General features: G+C 40.6%; 1 protein-coding gene across 4 annotated transcripts in view; it reads left to right on the top strand.

Moving 5' to 3' along the window:
- The first annotated feature begins 6454 nt into the window (after positions 1 to 6454).
- psme3ip1 (proteasome activator subunit 3 interacting protein 1) overlaps positions 6455 to 17237 on the top strand; it is a 33653-nt gene continuing 22870 nt past the window's right edge. Inside the window, exons 1-2 of one of the 4 annotated variants that reach the window (XM_007907578.2) lie at positions 6455 to 6537; positions 13541 to 13679. In XM_007907578.2, the coding sequence (XP_007905769.2) occupies positions 13553 to 13679 (127 nt within the window). In that variant the 5' untranslated portion in view covers positions 6455 to 6537; positions 13541 to 13552. 4 annotated transcript variants of the gene reach the window in all.

Genomic DNA, 17237 nt, shown 5'->3' on the forward strand with positions numbered 1-17237 from the left:
ACGCGCGGCCTCCCCTCCCTCCCTCCCTCCCTCCTCTTCCCACTCCTCCTCCTCCTCCTCTCCGCCGCGGTTGTTGCTGCTGCTGCTGCTGTTACTGTCGACGTCGTCCTACAGCTGCAGCTGCTGCTCCTCCTCCTCCGCCGCCGCCACCGCCCCCCCGGCGTCGTCAACATGTTTGTAAACACCTCAATCGCCACAGTGCCCCCACCGGCATCAGACAGACAGACAGACAGACTGACTGACTGACTGACAGAGAAAAGCAAACACCGCCCGCCCGCGGCTAATAAACGCGGCCGCCCGCCCAAGCACCAACACTACGCTCGCGCTTTGACACCTCCACACCTTTATTATTTGGTTTCAGGTCCACCGGCGCCCGCCCGCCCGCCCTGAGGAACTGACAGAGAGAGAGAGTGTGTGTGTGTGTGCGCATGCGCGGTGTTATTGGTTCACTGACTTGACTGACTGAGTGAGTGAGTGGGGCTATGTTGTCTGGTCTGGGCTGGGAAGGGGGACCCTTGTAATACTATAATATCAAGGCCCGACTTTAGTTTTTTTTTGGCGCGGCTGCACTTTCGGGCCCGTGACGTCACTTGAGCTACATTACACCTGTCCCATGAGCTTGTGATGTAATCTTGGGCTTTCATGACTCAAAAGAGAAAGAAATAACAACCCGCATATATTTACATGTTGCCCCCCCCACGCGGGATAGCGTCTTGGAGCGCTGTACGATGGCGAGGTTGGACAAGGAAAAGGGGTGAGGGAGGTGATCATAGGCGCAGTCAAAAGAGGTGAGTTTTAAGGTTAGATTAAAGGGGGGGGGGGCGGGGGGCTAGGCAGTGGAAAGAAAGACTGCAGATACATGGCAGTGTTATTTTTCTTCACTCCTCGTGTCTCCTCCATGGTATCTCCTACTCAGTTGGAGCTATCCTTCAATTTTGCACAATAATTGTAAGCCTCAAGGCTGCTTGAATATTGGTACCAGTCACTGAGGTGGGGGGTGGAGAAGATTACAGGATGCATACCCCCCAAAATGTCCGTTCAAGTCTCATGAATATCAGCCCGGCTCATTTGGTAGCACTCTTGCCACTGAGTCGCCTCTGTGGGTTCAAGCCCCACAGCGGGCCTTTGAGCTCACATAGTCTAGGCCAAGACTCCGATGTAGTGTTGGAGGTGACTTGCATAGTTGGGGGTTGGCATGCTTCAGAAGATGCATTAAACCGAAGTCCGACTGTTCAATTGGAGATTAAAAATCCTTTGAGCTATTCCTGGGGTTATGCTCAACAATCCCCCAGAAAAAAATGCAATTAACCTCACAGCTGTTATTGGAACATTGCTATGCACAAATTAGTTGCTGTTTACCAACAAATTCAGTCATTACATTTTACAGTAAAAGCACCTTGAGATATTGACTATGTGATAAGGTGTTTGATCAAATGCAAGGCTTATTATTGTCAATTTGATATAGAAATTGTATTATCTTATCTGTATTAACTTACTTGAGTAATGAGTTTGATGTCCGTTCACAATTTTTTTCATGCATCATTGCTCCCAGTGTGTATCATTTATAAATAGGAATCGGCTAATTAAAACCTGGCCCCAAAGGATCAACCAATAAAGCAGCTGTTACGTACAGCAAATAAAATTAACACTTTCGGAAGAATTTTCAAATAAGTATTGCAATCATTTTTTGTATCTATTTTGTGTCATCTTTAAATTATATGTAATACAATTTCTTTATTATTCTACTCCAAAATAACAAAATAATTGCCAGCCAGTGTCAGCATCTAATAAGACCAAACAAAACACACAAACATAAAAGCCCTCCTAAAAGTACACAATAGTAACTCGTAGACTACTAGCAAGTCACCAGAGGCTGCTTTTTCTGCAGGTAAATTGACTAGTCTACAACTGCACATTCACTACATTTTACAGAAAACTGTGAAGCACTTTGAGATGCTTCAACATAAGCCACTGTACGAAATTCAAGAAGTAATATTTTGTAATTTTTTTTTAGCTGTGATGCCCAACTCAATTGAGAGCGTTCTCACCTCTGGTTCAAGTCTCACATTGGGATTTTGAGCACATTGTTCAGACTGACACTACTTCTTCAATAAGACGTTAAATAGAATCTGCCAGTTTTAGTGGATGATAAGGATCCCATGCACTATTCAAAAAGAGAAGAGAGTTTCTCTTGATGTCCTGGTCAACAATCCTTCAAATAAAATTGATTGTTCACTTTGCGGCTATTCGTGGGACATTCCGTCATGTGCAAATTGGCTACCACATTTGCCTACAAATACACAGTAACTACACTTCACAGTAATTCCTTTGTCATCTCTGTCATATCAACAAAACGATAAGGCAAATTTAGGGATTATTATTAAAAAATGAATTTTACACCAATCCTATATTAATCTTAATTTTCAAATTTCAGGATAGCTTTAGTACTGTGCCATTAATTCATGCATTTATTACAAAAACATGTTGAAATAATCACACACATTACCTGTACTCTCCTTGCCTTCATGTATTTACTTCCTATTATCTCCATCTCCTTTGTATTGAATTAACTTTGTTTTTAACCAGTTTTGACCTCTTTTCTGCCGATTCTGTGCCTTTACCCACACTTTTTCTAACCTTAAAACCTATCACATGCCTTTTTGCCTCTTCCTTGCAGTTCCCACTTTCCAAAGTGAACGGTGGGAGAGACTTTTCTTTTAAAAGTGCTTTTCATTAGTTGAAAACTGGTTTTACAGACAGGAGGCATGGCCAATGGGTCACCAAGAGATTGATCAACAGGACTGCATCACAGCTGCAACCAGATAATTTTCTTCATTGAGATTCTATTCTCATCCTACTAACTTTCCACAGGAGTTAATGAAGTGTGGTGACTTTGTATTTTGTAGACAAACGCATGTGTTTGTGTTCAAATCCATTCACTCCCTGGCACCTCCCTACCTCTCCGACTTCCTCACTCCCCAGTCCCCCACCCAGCACCTCCATTCGACTGGCACCGGCTCCTGCTTGTCCCTGGCACTCTCCATCCCACCATTGGAGGTCGTGCTTTCAGCCACTACGCCCCAAAACTCTGGAACACTCTCCCTCAATCCCTCCACCTTGCCCCCTCTCTCCCCTCTTTCAAGTCCTGCCTGAAGGCTTTCCTGTTCGACCGTGCTTACAGCCACCTCCCCCTTCCCCCCCGGCTCGGAGTCAGGCTCTGCTACTGTTAAGCGCTCTGAGATGCTACCCCGCGTGGAGGGCGCTATATAAGTGCAAGTTGTTGTTGTGGTGCCCTCTACCCGAGTAGTCATTCTTCTATGATCTAGAACTGGATTGAATTGTGCTGAATCCTCCTCTGCCTGGTTCAGGAGGACACTATATCACTATTTGAAAAGAGTAGGGAGTTTCTCCTGGTGCTCTGGCTAACAATCCTCCAATAAAATTGGGTATTCCCTTTAGGGCTGTTTATGGGACATTGCTGCGCACAAATTGGCTGTTGCGTTTGCCTACAAATCCATAGTCACTACACTTTATAGTAAAATGCCATGAAGACTTTTGAGACCTTTTGACGACATGAGGTGTTATATTAAATGCAAAGCTTATTGTTATTATTATAAAAAAACAGCCACTTGGACAAGGTAACAGGTGTTATCTTAAAGCCACAGAATGAAAGAACATCAAACGTCAGTGACTTCAGCAAAGGAAGGAGGAATGGGAGAAACAATGTCCCACAAACAGTCGTAGATTGAAATGATCAATTTATTATTGTTTTTGGTTTTGGAGGGATTATTATTAGGTGTGTGGAGTAAGGAAACTTGCCCAAGGTTTTGCCCTCTCCCTGGAATTGAACTCAGGTCTCTCGCTTGCAAAGCGAGTGCTCTAACCACTGAGCTACAGGACTCCTGCAACTGCAGAGAAGTTCCCACTGCAGCAAGCACAATCCTACTGCAGCGTCAGCCCAAGCCCATGACCACCATGGTACCAGTGCTGGAGGGTGTTCAAATCCATGCTGTGTCAGGAAGCCAGCCTTTCCAGAAAATGGCCTTGTTACAGTCTATTTTAATAATAATCCTTGCATTTAATATAGTACCTTTCACATTGCTGCCTCCTCTCTAAGTGCTTCACAGAGTTTTTCTGTAAAGTGTAGCGACAGTGTATTTGTAGGCGAGTTGCTGATTGTTAATAATAGCAATTTGTCTCGCTACATCTTCATAACGGTCACTATAAACACATCGTGAAAAGATGGTTATTTTTAGGATCAGCAAAAGACACCCTCTGCCTCTTTGAAGGAAGTTTTACGGTTCTCAAATATCACGACAACCACCCTATAAATAGCTGATGGAAACTCATCCAACTTGCGCAAATGGATAGAAGACGTCAATAGTTTGAAAATATAGCTACTTATACAGACAACGGGAAGGCACAGAGTAAAGAGTGACCAGGAATATGGTGGGCTGCTCAGCTTAAAGCCAGGACATGGATGCAACTTAACATGAGTATTTCAGTAACAACTGTTGGAAACAATCATTTTGCTTGGCTGGTATTATGTGCTTTTAAATTCCAAGTAGCCAAGATCGAATACTTAGTTTAATGTGATGATTGGCAGACCACCAAAATAAGAAAAAGTGGTTCATCACTGACACAATTTACTCCGTAAGCAGTTATTAATGGAATGATTCTCTCACTCATAACATAAAGTGTGCCCGTTACAGTAAAGGACATTGCGAGCCACAGTATAGGGCATATCATGTTGATATCCTGGTATGATCAGATGTTATCTTTCAAATCCCTAGTTAGCTTTAAACATAAGCATGGGACCAGCAGTATGTACACCAACATATTTGTGATGCTGCACTATGAGATTGTACTAGATCACCTAACGACCACTTTTCAGTAAGGGTCACTGGAGAGAAAGCAGGAATGGGAAGCTTGGATAATTTTCCCCTTGCAAAAGTCAGGAGGCACTGAGGTTAACTGTATCCACCCTACCTGGGCTGGGATTAATTAACTCATCAGGAGATGAAACTTCTGTCTGACTCACTGCTACATTGGGCAATGCCGTTACTAACCAGTCCTTCAGTTAGCTGCTGTTTACTGTTTAATTTGGTTTTGGTTCAAACACTTGGCTACAAGAATACATGCTGGGCAGACGCTGGTTGTATAATTGATTGTGGCTGGGTGTGTAAAACCCCTGATACTACTCAATGTGTCCTCCGTGCAACAGTTGGGTGAATTGGGGAAGTTTGATTGAAAAAATAATTGATGCAATAAAACTAAAAACTGAAGGAAACACTCCCAAAATTAGAGGTATTAAACCAAATGTAATGATTATTTATTGGCAAATCAACCTGAAAGAGAAAATGTTAAGATTTTGGATATGACCCATCATCAGAATAAATCAGTAACCTAATTTTCTCTTTCAGATTCACTTTGTTTCCAGTATTTTCAGTTTGAATCCCTATCCCTCTCCTGGAGGATCTTGATTGATGGGCACAGGCCACCAATACCTTACACAAATGCTGCGTTTGCCTACAAAGTGCAGTCACTAGTGTTTATAAAGGGACCTGTGAGACATCCTCCTGACATAAAAGGTGAAAAATCAGAAATATCACTGTTTCAGTACTTGGGCAACAGTGTTTTGCCCAACCGTACTTGTGCAATTTCCTGCAAGCTCACTCCCCCGGTCATTCACTCCACTCACCAACTCTGGCCTTCTTTATGTCCTTCATCGCACTCTCAGCAGAGATGCTTTTACCACTTTGACACACCTTCTGAAACTCTCTTCTGAAATCCTTCCACTTCTTCTTGGTGTCGCACCTTTCACAGCTACTTCACAGGACCTACTACAAAGTGCAGTGACTGTGTATTTTGTAGGCAGTTGGATTTCAGATTTCCGACATTGGCACTTTTTTTCTTCGCTTTATCTCAAGATATTGTGCATTCATAGAAGCTTCTTATTTTAAAATACCGTTGAAGAACATTACAGGAAAAAAGGTATTGTACATACTTTTATAAATAAAATTGACCATTTAACTTCAATGGCTGTTTGTGGGACATTGCTGGGCGCAAATTGGCTTCCGCGTTCGCCGACAAACACACAGTCACTGCACCTTTAGTAAAATTCCTGTGAAGCTCTTTGAGACGTCTCCACGCTGTGGTGAAGCGCAAGAATTATCATTACCATTACTTTAATTGGACACATTCACACCAATTTGCTGCTTTTTTTTCCCACACACACATATACGTATTAAAATATATATAAAAACATAAATGAAAAAAAAACTAATTGTCTAAGATCACAGATATTAAACGGTTTAATAAAAAGCACGACGGCTCAGCAAATGGGAAACCAAATAGAATAAAATTTACAACCACACACACAGCAGCAGCAGCAGCAGCAAAAAAAGAAGACAGAGAGAAGGCTCCAGTGCAGTTTTGCAAGTGCGGAAGATAATGCAGGTCGGAACCTTTCCTCCGGGCTCCGGGGAGGCGAGGGAAGGAGTTGTGTGCGGGACGCGAGGGGCCGTGCGGCGGAAGGTGAGGGGCAGCTGCCTGTGGCCCGGCGTTTGGGAGGCCTTTTACTGCGGGTGTTTTGGTGCCTGTGAGGTCGGAGGGGGTGGCGGGGGTTGGACCGGTTGCTGTCTCTGTTGCTCGGGTTTATTCGCGAGGCGGGCGGGCGGGAGGGGAGGAGGGAGTCGGTGTGTCTGCGGGCGGGGCGAGGGCGGTTGCCCCTGGTAACCCCAGTGAGGGGGGTGAGCAGCTCAGGCTCCATCACCTCTTTTTCTGGCCCAGGCCCCGGGCGGCAGCGCCTGTGAATCCAGCGTTTACCTTCTGCAGACACGACGCTCCTTCTCCCCCCCCCCCACACACACACACACCCCCCGAGAGTCGGCGGCAGGTTGTATCCGGTGGTACCCTCTGGTGTCGAGTCCGCAGCTGCCGCGGCCCCGGTCAACGCTGTGATTGATTTATTTGATTGCACACCTGCAGATATACGGTGCGCGTCGTGACACGGCCCAGGTTCGGGCAGTTCGCTCCGTGACCGTTTGTAGGGGGTTTGCCGGGAGTTCACCCACCGAACACGCAGTCACGGCTTCACAGTCAATCCCGTGAAAGGGCCTTTCGGTGACGCCGCCCCCGCGGCCGAGGGCGCTCTTCCCAACGTAAGGATCGTCGTTGATGCTGCGATCCGCAAACATGTTACCGCTCGTATTTAATCCGCACCGACCGACGACCTCTTCCTTTACCACCTTTTAACAGGTCGCACGATTTTTCTTTCTTTTTTTTTTTGGTGGCACAAAACCGCAAACCCTAATGTTATATAAAGGTTTTTTTTTAAATGGTCGCAGCGCCACTCGGTCTCAAAGCCACAGCGTTTCGTGAGCAGATAGCGAGTCGTTTTATTTAACACGAGTGCCCCACGTTGTCACCTCACTCTCAAGTCAAAACCTGTGGCCCAGGAGTAAAACAGCAGCTGTTTTCTTCTCCTGACACCTTATAATTTACTGTCAATCCACTGTTGGCACTGAGCACGACAACATGAGGGGCAAAGGCAAGTTAATGTGCTCCGTGCTCATCCATCAAACAACTGCTCATTCGGTAATTGTGTCCTCGCTTCAGAGCATATCAGGTAGGGAGGAGAAATCGAATGGGAAACTTTATATGGTTTGACAACAAGTTCGTTAGAATTTGTGATAGGCTGCGTTATCCACCAGGTGGAACTGGAGGACTGGATTACTGAGGGTGAATTGTGCATCATCTCGAGTCTTTCTGAAGAGCTCTCTCTGGAAATACTTATATTTTATGGTGTTAATGTTATTGAGTTGAGTGAGAATTTCTATTGCAGTCCAACTATTGAACACTATGATCCTGTTGAATTCTGCTCTTGACTTAGTGCAGCTAAAGAATCGGACAGAGTTGCAACATCTGCATTGGAGATATTGTGACTTCCAAGTTTCAAGGGTTGGTGTTAGGGAATCAAGTGACAAATCAAATAATGTGATGAGCAATTCCCCCTGCTTTATTTTTGTGTAGTAAATAATAATCCATTTGAAATTGTGCATTATTACATCATAACGTCTCAAAGAGCTTCACAGTAGTTACTGTTAATTGTAGGGACTGTATTTGTAGGCAGTAGCAGCAGCCAATTTGATTACAGCGATATGCCACAAACATCCCAAAGGTAAATGAGTAATTTAACTAACCACTGGGAAAATCTCCCCGTTTTCTACCCCAAATGTTATGGGTTTTGACATACACCTGAACAGGTAGATGGGACCTCATTTTAACGTCTCATCTAAAGGATGCCACCTCCAAAAAAGCAGCGCTCCCCCAAATACTCACTTGAGCGTCAGCCAAGACCTTGAGCTCAACGTCACTAATGTGGGATTTGAAACCCACAACTTTCTAAATGTAAATTTAGAACAATTAACATTTAATGTCATGCCTTATTCTGTCGTTGAGACTTCTGAAAGCTCTTCACATGATTTTACTATCGTGTGTGGTGACTTTATTTGTAGCAAATGCGGCAGTCAATTTTTGTACAGCCGTGTCCCACAAACAGCTACAAAATAAATGAGCAATTTTATTTGAGGGATAGTTGGCCTTATTGTTATCGAGCGTGCTACCAGTTGAGCCACCCTTACAAGAGGTGACTTAATGAGGCCCAAAAGAATAGCTGTGCTGTTCCTGGTCATCTGTTTTTATTTTTTCTGTAATGTGTGCCTCAAGAAATGATTGTTGACATACAGGGTTTTAGCTTTTGTATTCCCACCACTTGCATGTGAAGTGCTGGCAGATGTAAGATCAATATTGATTTGTTTAGCTTTATCCAGAGTCTAGAAGACAATATAAATTCATTTCAGATGACAAATGTGATGGTTCACAGCCTTTGTAAATGTTGCTTTGGGTTTATTGTTAATGCATTAAGAGAAAGGTACATTCCCAGGATAATTGCAGAGAATTTGAAACGAGCTGTAATACTGCTGTCACACTACAGTGAGGACCGTCCCACACACGCAACACATCTGTGCATTATTAACTAATTAACCAACTAAATTATATTTTAATTCAGAACATGTTAAGGTTTTGTTTTACACAGTTCTGGAGTACTCTTGTTTCTTCAGTACTTGAGTACTTCAGGGCTTTGGGACGTCCTCCCGATGTGAAAGGCGCTCATAAATATAATTTTGTTGTTGTTTCGTATATTACTTCTCTGTTTAATTTTGACTCTTTATTCTGACCATGTGATAATATAATTTCCAATGTGCAAATCCAGATGAATTCTTAGATACTCAGAATGTGAATTAATTGTTGGGGGGAGAAAAGATTCTTTAAGACTAATGTTGGGAAGAGGAGGAGGAAAAACATTGTAAAGAATGAGTTTGGTGATCCATACCATACACTGCAAACTGTAGGATAAGACTTAAAGTTGCTTAAACAATTGCTTCTATTTTTTAGGGCTGCTGTGATGTGCAGATGACTGGTCTGACCAGGTGTTGCCGATGAGCAAGCATAATATTAAATTTGATTAAAGTAGTGTAGAAGTTAGTCTCTCAACCTGTGGCTCACAAAGACTAATCTTTCTTAATATCTGGGGAGTTAGTCATCTAAGAATGGATTTTCTAATAAAGATTGAAATATAATTGTGCGTCATGAAATTACTTTTTTTGTAATCAGATTTTCTTAAAAGCGTTGCATATATTACTTTTTTTACAGCTAATGAATTAGAAAGTATGAATTAAGTGGCACTGGGGAATTTATGAAAGGAAAAAATCCTAATCTATACCCACATTTTGATGTGATTTTACTTTGAGGTGTTTCGAGATGATAAATATCTATCCCTTATTTAATGATGGAGCAAGTCACTGCTGCATATTTATTGCTACATGGATTGTTCATTAGGGGAGATATGTACTAATTGCTTTTCTGGAGGAGACGTCACCGTTGACTGCTGTAGACCATCTTCAGGGGCTGGCTCTAGAGATAGTAAGTAAAGTCTGGGGCAGATAGCTTTAACTTTCTTTTGGTTAGACCTAAAAGGGAGGAGAAGCAGAAGAATAAACTACAGCCATACCATTAACATAGGCAACACATAACCTGAAATAAAATAGATTATAGAGAAGCTGATATTTTCCAGATTGAAATGGGGATTTTTGGAGGTGTAGGAGAATGATTGGGATTTGTGGAGTTTAATGAAAGAAAATTAATTTAAAAAATTCTCATTTCCAATCTGGAAACCATCCAAGAATAATTAAGGAAATTAAAACAGAATTGGAGAGATTATGAATGAAAGTTCTTTTGAGGCTCATTAAGTACTGTACAGGTGTGCTATGATTGAAAAACATCTGCCATTTCCTTTTAAGAAAACAGTCAAATGAAATCCTTGTTTTTGACGTCTTTGACAGGAAAATGATTGGAGTCCAATATAAAGGAAGCGATTTAAAAAGTATTTAATGAGAATGAATAATTGCAATCCAACACACGATTATTAAATGCAGATCATGTCTAAGAGGTTCAATAATAATAATAATCCTTGCATTTGATATAGCGCTTTTCACATCGGGAGGACGTCCCAAAGCGCTTCACAGAACACACTGTAAAGTGAATTGACTGTATATTTGTGGGCGAACGCGGCAGCCAATTGCTCACAACAATGTCCCACAAACAGTCGTAGATTGAAAATGACCAATTTATTATTGTTTTTGTTTTTGGAGGGATTATTATTAGGCTCTGTGTGGAGTATGGAAACTTGCCCGAGGTTTCGCCCTGATCTGCCTGGAATTGAACTCAGGTCTCTCGCTTGCAAAGCGAGTGCTCTAACCACTGAGCTACATGACTCCGCAAGGTTAATACTGCCAAGTAGAGATTGGTTCCTTGTAAGAGATATTTGGATTTTTTTAACACGTCTTGAAATCTTCACTTTAAACTACTTTTCGTGGCATTACTTTACATGAACGATGCAATATATGTAACTTTATTAACCATTTAACCCAGAAACGAGGTCTCTAAATCCTTGCAATAAAATAGTATATTTTAGAAAAAATATTAAAGCCAGGCCACATTAATCATCAAAATTGTTTCTTGATGTACAGAAAATGGTGCTTTGAGAATATGGGCCACATTCTGCATTACATTTTATTGCAAATCACTTTGTTAACCCGTTCTGTGTCTTGTTAACCTCATCCTCTTCCAGAACAGGAATAAATGGCAAACTTGACCACCTGGCCAATGAACCTCTCCATGGCTGTTAGTAAACTGGAGGGATGAGTCAACCTTTTGAGACAACAATGTTTTTTTTGAGGATGTGATGGATTGCTGATAAAGATCTGTTTTTTTTATCAGCCATTTGTCAGACATGTGGAAAACCATATACATGCTGAAAACATGCTCAATACATCTAATTCTAAACCAGACAGAGTATCTCATGTGTACCACCTATGTATGGAAATTTCCCACTTGTCTGGAATGAGATGTACCCTTTCCATGGAGGGATGCACCTTGCTTACCTAGATGTATTGGGTGCAGGTTGGCAAGAGCCAAGATTTGGAGACCCGAGAGTTTGCGTTGGGGTATGACTGGATTTTATTTAACTAAAACTTTATAGTTTGCCTTTGCAAGCGAGATAATACCAAGTTGTGTGTGGAAACAGATATTTAGATGATCGGGTTAACACGTCCCTTCTAAATATACCACTGTGCTGACCAGTATAGTTAGTTCTATGGGGTTGGGAGTACATGCCTCTATACTAGAGGCCACCTGTCCAGCTTTGAGGTAATGTGATTAGGTTTTTGAATGCATTGTAGGATTGGGACTCAAGTCCAGAAAGACATGTTGGATTTTAGAATACATTAGATTGTACGGCACAGAAACAAGCCATTCAGTCCAACTGGTCTATGCCGGTGTTTTTGCTCCACATGAACCTCCTCCTACCCTTCCTCAACTAAGCCTTCAAGCATAACCTTCTATTCCTTTCTCCCTCATGTACCTATCTAGCTTCCCCTTAAATACATCTATGTTTTTATCCTCTGTTTGCATCAGGCACAGGAGGTGGTACAGCAACACAATCACTTTCTGCATCACTGTAAAGGCTTCACAGCACCAAAACTCCAACCGTGCTTCTGTCTGTGGATGCTTGGAATTCTGCCCTTGTATTCATAGACCTCAATATCACTAATTAAATATGACTGAACACTGACAAAGTAATTGGAATTTTTATTTCTGTCCACTGAGAATAAGATTTAAATTTATATAAATGACGATGTGTACTATATCTACTTTCATTAATATTTTAGATTGTTGCATTTAAGTTTCTGATAGAAACTGCAAGCGAGACTGTTACCAAAGGCTTGCCTTATATTAATGTGTCATGCAGTTCACATAACAGACCTCATCTATTACTTTTTTTGAGCCTTTTTATGTAACCTGTTCTTTCAGGATTTCACAACTAAATTAATAATGCATTCATTGATATGGTTTCTATACTGAATGCAAAAATCCTTCATAAAGAAAGAATTTACATTTTTATTACATTTTATTATCAAGAAATATCTCAAGAGTGTTTCACAAGTAATTCTTACCCAATTTAGTTTTTTTGAACCAACACAACAGCTGTTTGGTCCAACAAGGCCCCACAAACCATGAAGTGAATGACCAATTAATCTGGAAAATTGTTGGTCAGGACATCTGGAGAAACTCTCTTTAAATTGTGTCATGGGATTTTTAATGTGCACCTAAAACAGTTAACAGTTCAATGTTTTGAAAAGGTGACACTTCTGACAATGTAAAACTCCTAGTATTGCACCTGAGTGTCAGTCTGGATTATGGTCCCAAATTGCAATAGACTTGAACCCATATCCCCAAAGCAAGAATGCTACCAAGTAAGGTGAACTGACACCTTATACAAGGGAATCTTGTGATAATGTGGTTTTAATTGATGTCAAGAAGCTCAGAAGCTCAGAAATATCTCAAGAGTGTTTCACAAGTAATTCTCACCCAGTTTAGTTTTTTTGAACCAACACAACAGCTTTTCAAGCCATTCGTTTTCATTTTGATTTTGTGACAGCAAGTGTGCAAAACAAACCTCACTATACGTTTTTTTTTGATTGTTTCCTTATAATCTCACTAAATTATAATCCTTGCATTTGATATAGCTCCATTCATGTTGGGAGAACGTCTCAAAGCGCTTCACAGGAGATACTGTAAAACGCAGTAACTGTATTTCCAGGCGAATGCTGCAGCCAATTTGCACACATCAATGTCCCATAATGAACTAAGGTGAATTCACTTTATGGCAGACTGTTGTTGAATCAACGGCCGCATAGTCCAGTGTGCTAGGTTTTATTGATGTAAAATGGTTCTTTTATCTGAATATATTAAAACGTTGCTAAGTATATATTTTAACAAAGCCTCTCAGTGCACCTGGTAGTTCAGATGAAATTGAATGAAATAAATACCTGTTTTGATATGGAACAAGATTACAGTTTACTTCGCTAAAACGATGGATATGCGATGCAGTCAAATTTTTCCAACTCTTTTTCAGACTCATCAAAGTATGGACGGTGGGAATGGAGATAACCTTGTTATTAAGAGACGCTTTGTAACTGAGGCCGAGTTAGATGAAAAACGCAAACAAAGACAGGAAGAGTGGGAAAAGGTTCGGAAACCCGATGACCCAGAAGGTACAATTCAGTGTTAAATGCAACAAAACATGTACATTACACCAGGCTAGGCTGCAAGTTAACTGGCTGTGTTGCTTTAAAGTTTACTTTGTATTAGGAAGCCTAAAGGACGTATTGTGTTTACCTTCAAAATCTGTTTCCTTTTAAAAATGGCAAATTAAATACTCATTGTGTGCAGGTACATGTGTCTCTCTCTAGCAAGAGTCCTGATCTTTTATAATTTTCCCAGTTTCCTCATTTGTATCTCTAGTATTTTTACTTTAATTTATGGCTTTAGATGACAAAGACAAAACTGTGATGCTTACGCTGGTTTTGAAATCGTTGGTACTGTATCATTTGCTTGTTTTCCTTCTTGAATGGTTTCAATTTTAGGAACCGCTTATTAAGCAGCATGTCCTTTTGAAATCTCAGGTAAATCTTTAAGGTTCCTCTCAATGACTCAGTTGTTAAAGCCTTTGTTAAATACACATCTGTAATTTTACTGATTTATTTCCAGTTTTTACCAAGGTAACTGATCTCATTCAGAACAGTGTTTGGGATGCACCAGTTGATTCAGCAGCCTGGGGCTAGAAGGGGTTAAAATCAGTTAGGATTGATTGGTGTTCAGAGACTTCTGCTAGATGGTACGAATGTGTGGACAGCTAAGGGTAGGATCAGGTCTGCCTGTAGGTCTTGCTCAAGAGCTTTCTGTTGAAAACATTAGAGGAGAAAAATGAGAGAACCCCAACCCCTCATTCCTCTCATACAGGTAATGAAGCCCTGTATACCATGAACTGAACAACAGAATGGAGTTGGCAGAATGTTAATGCACTGTATTACTAGGGTGCCTGCAAGCTGACGATTTTGTTCAATTATCTATATCTCGTTCCACGTTTCTCAAGTGATGAATGGACTTTAATGGTGAGCTCTGGTATTTACCGATGCAAATCTGTCACATAACTGTGCTGAAAATTGTGCAACTTTTCAATCAGAAATGGACAGTGGTACTTCTGGGGCTGCAAAGCCTTTCTGCCACTTAGAGAACAAATTTCCTGTAGAATTCTTCCCTTTGTACAGTTCACACAAAAAAAATCCTGGAATTGCCTGTTTTGCTTGCAGTCTGTTCTGAAAAACCCTTTTAGTACTCAGCTCTTTCTTTGTTCTTTTAAACCACTTTCAGCTATTTTGCAGAGAGCTGCATTACTCTTGTTCTAGATGAAAAAGAAGTCTCGGTGATTAACTTTAATGTGGTTCATCTTTTATTTTGGCTTGTTAAGTCTGAATTTCCTTTGTCATTTTGTTGGCTTCATCGTTTATGCTATGCATCTGCAGCTGAAAGAGCAGAGTTTAGACTTGTTCCACAGCTATCAGCAATGACAACTAAGGCGATCAAACTCAGGGCTGAAAATGCCCATGTTACTGTATTGTGGAGAAAGGACAGCACAACTGTAGACAATACATTACATCGGAAATTTTCAAGGAGGTCATACTAGGGATGAGGAGATTCTAATTATATTGGAAGACTTTTTTGCACAATGGAACTATTTAAGTCAATTATTTGAGAATTGATCATGAATTCCAGCTCACACAATCATTTTTAAATGGACCAGTACTTTTTTTTTAACTGTGTTTGTTTATTGTTGTTTAGGTTGTGTTATTGTTACTTGAGATGTACTCTACAATCTTATTTCCGATGCTGAATTGAAGTCCAATTCCCAGAGATGAAAGCCGAAGTTTTAATACACTGTTCTAGCCCAATCTTCCGATCCTTAGTCTTTCATGCTCTTTTCTGGGGCTTGGGGAATAGAGAGAAGCAATGAAACTCTTAAGGCAAAATTGTGTGAGGAAACCGATTTTATTTTCATTTTGGTTTCTTGTTTTGTGTTTTTTACAGTAATATTTGTCCACCACTATAGATGGGAAAGTGCACAATGCGGAATATCTGTGCAAAGAAAGATTAATTTAAAAATAACAAATTGAGCAATTATGAAATCCATTGTTTAACCACTACTCCTGTAATTATCTATTGATGGAAGTAGATAAGCAATACTTCAGCGTTCTAAACGGTGTTTTGCAGAGTGAATTGATATGAAAATAAAACTTCAGAAAGTGCTCTCTGATGTTTGACCTAGGAAAGAGAATGGAAGTTAATAGTCAGATAAATTATGCAGTTGTTTATGTTTGATTTTATGACGATTGTTTTGTTTTGAAAGGAATAAAAACACAATTCATAGTTAGGAACTTGCTGAGGCCTTGATAAAATATTAATTGATATCTAGGGAGGAAAAAAGCAAACTTGGGAAATATGACGTGCATTGCTGCTCAATAACATTCTCATAGGAACTGTAGTATAGTGATCAGTGCAGCTGTAACACTTATAAGATCAGATTATTTTCCCAAAGAGACAGCCTTAAATAAGATGTGTGCATTATACTTGCTTTTAAGTTATAGAGATAATACATTTCTTTTCTTAGAATTTTCAATTATTAAACTGTATTTCTGTGGTGTGTCATAGACAACATTGCTCTTGAAATTGCAACAGAAATGTACAATTCTACTTTGAATGATTCCATTTCTGCTTCCGTGCTGGGCCAGACTTAGTCCAGAACATCCAAAGGAGCACTCAGATTGGCGACGACAGTGACGGTCAGGGTCTAATAATATTTCTAACAGGATTCTTTACTAAGAAAATCATTAAATACAATGTGCATTTCTCCCACAAAACATATAGTCAATTTCCTTTACAGTATATTCTGTAAAGAGCTTTGAGACGTCTTCAAGACATGATAAGGCGCTATATCAAATGCAAGTATTATTAAGTATGTCAAGCCACATCGTAAGAACTCCACTCCGACAGTCTACGTTTGGAGTGAACTGCAAATCATTGCGATACTTTCAATATTGTTCGAAGTCGCCGCATGTCACCCTGGAGTAATAACAAATGCGACCTGGTGCTTATTTCTCACCACCTCTTCAATTGAAATATAATTTGAAGTTGACAGTTGAAACAGCTTGCAGTCTTTGCTTGTTTTAAATTAACTAATTAAAATGTGACAGATTGGAAAGTTTGAAATAAAACTGCAGACTGCCTTCATTAAGTTGATAGTAACAGTGTAGGAGTATTTTCACTTTACATGGATTGACTCTAATAGGTGTACATAGACCAGTTCCTGCACCTGGCTTTTTATTATTGTATCCATGTGCTTCATCTCTTTAACCCTCTTTCCCCCCTCCCCCCCCACTCCCCAAAAAACATCACCTGTTCCCATATGTTCAATCCCAGAGTTTGCCATTGTGAAGCTATTGTGAAGCTTTTATCACTGACTCCTGTCCAACGATGTCTGATTGTGGATAAGTTTGCCATTTGAACATGTTATTTAATATTTGAGTAGAAAGTTTTCCCAATAGGTTCCTTTTGATGACTGAGGACTCTTAGCATAAGTAGATATCGATAGCACAAGGGTAATGGAGAAACTCAAAAAATTAAAGGTTTTCAGAGCAACCAGGGCAAATGCACCCCCCTCTCCTGACCACCAAAAAACAAATCCTCGAGAGAAAATGGACAAGGCTCTGGTTAGC

The sequence above is a fragment of the Callorhinchus milii genome, unplaced genomic scaffold (assembly GCF_018977255.1).
Source record: "Callorhinchus milii isolate IMCB2004 unplaced genomic scaffold, IMCB_Cmil_1.0 Scaffold14, whole genome shotgun sequence".
NCBI lineage: Eukaryota > Metazoa > Chordata > Chondrichthyes > Chimaeriformes > Callorhinchidae > Callorhinchus > Callorhinchus milii.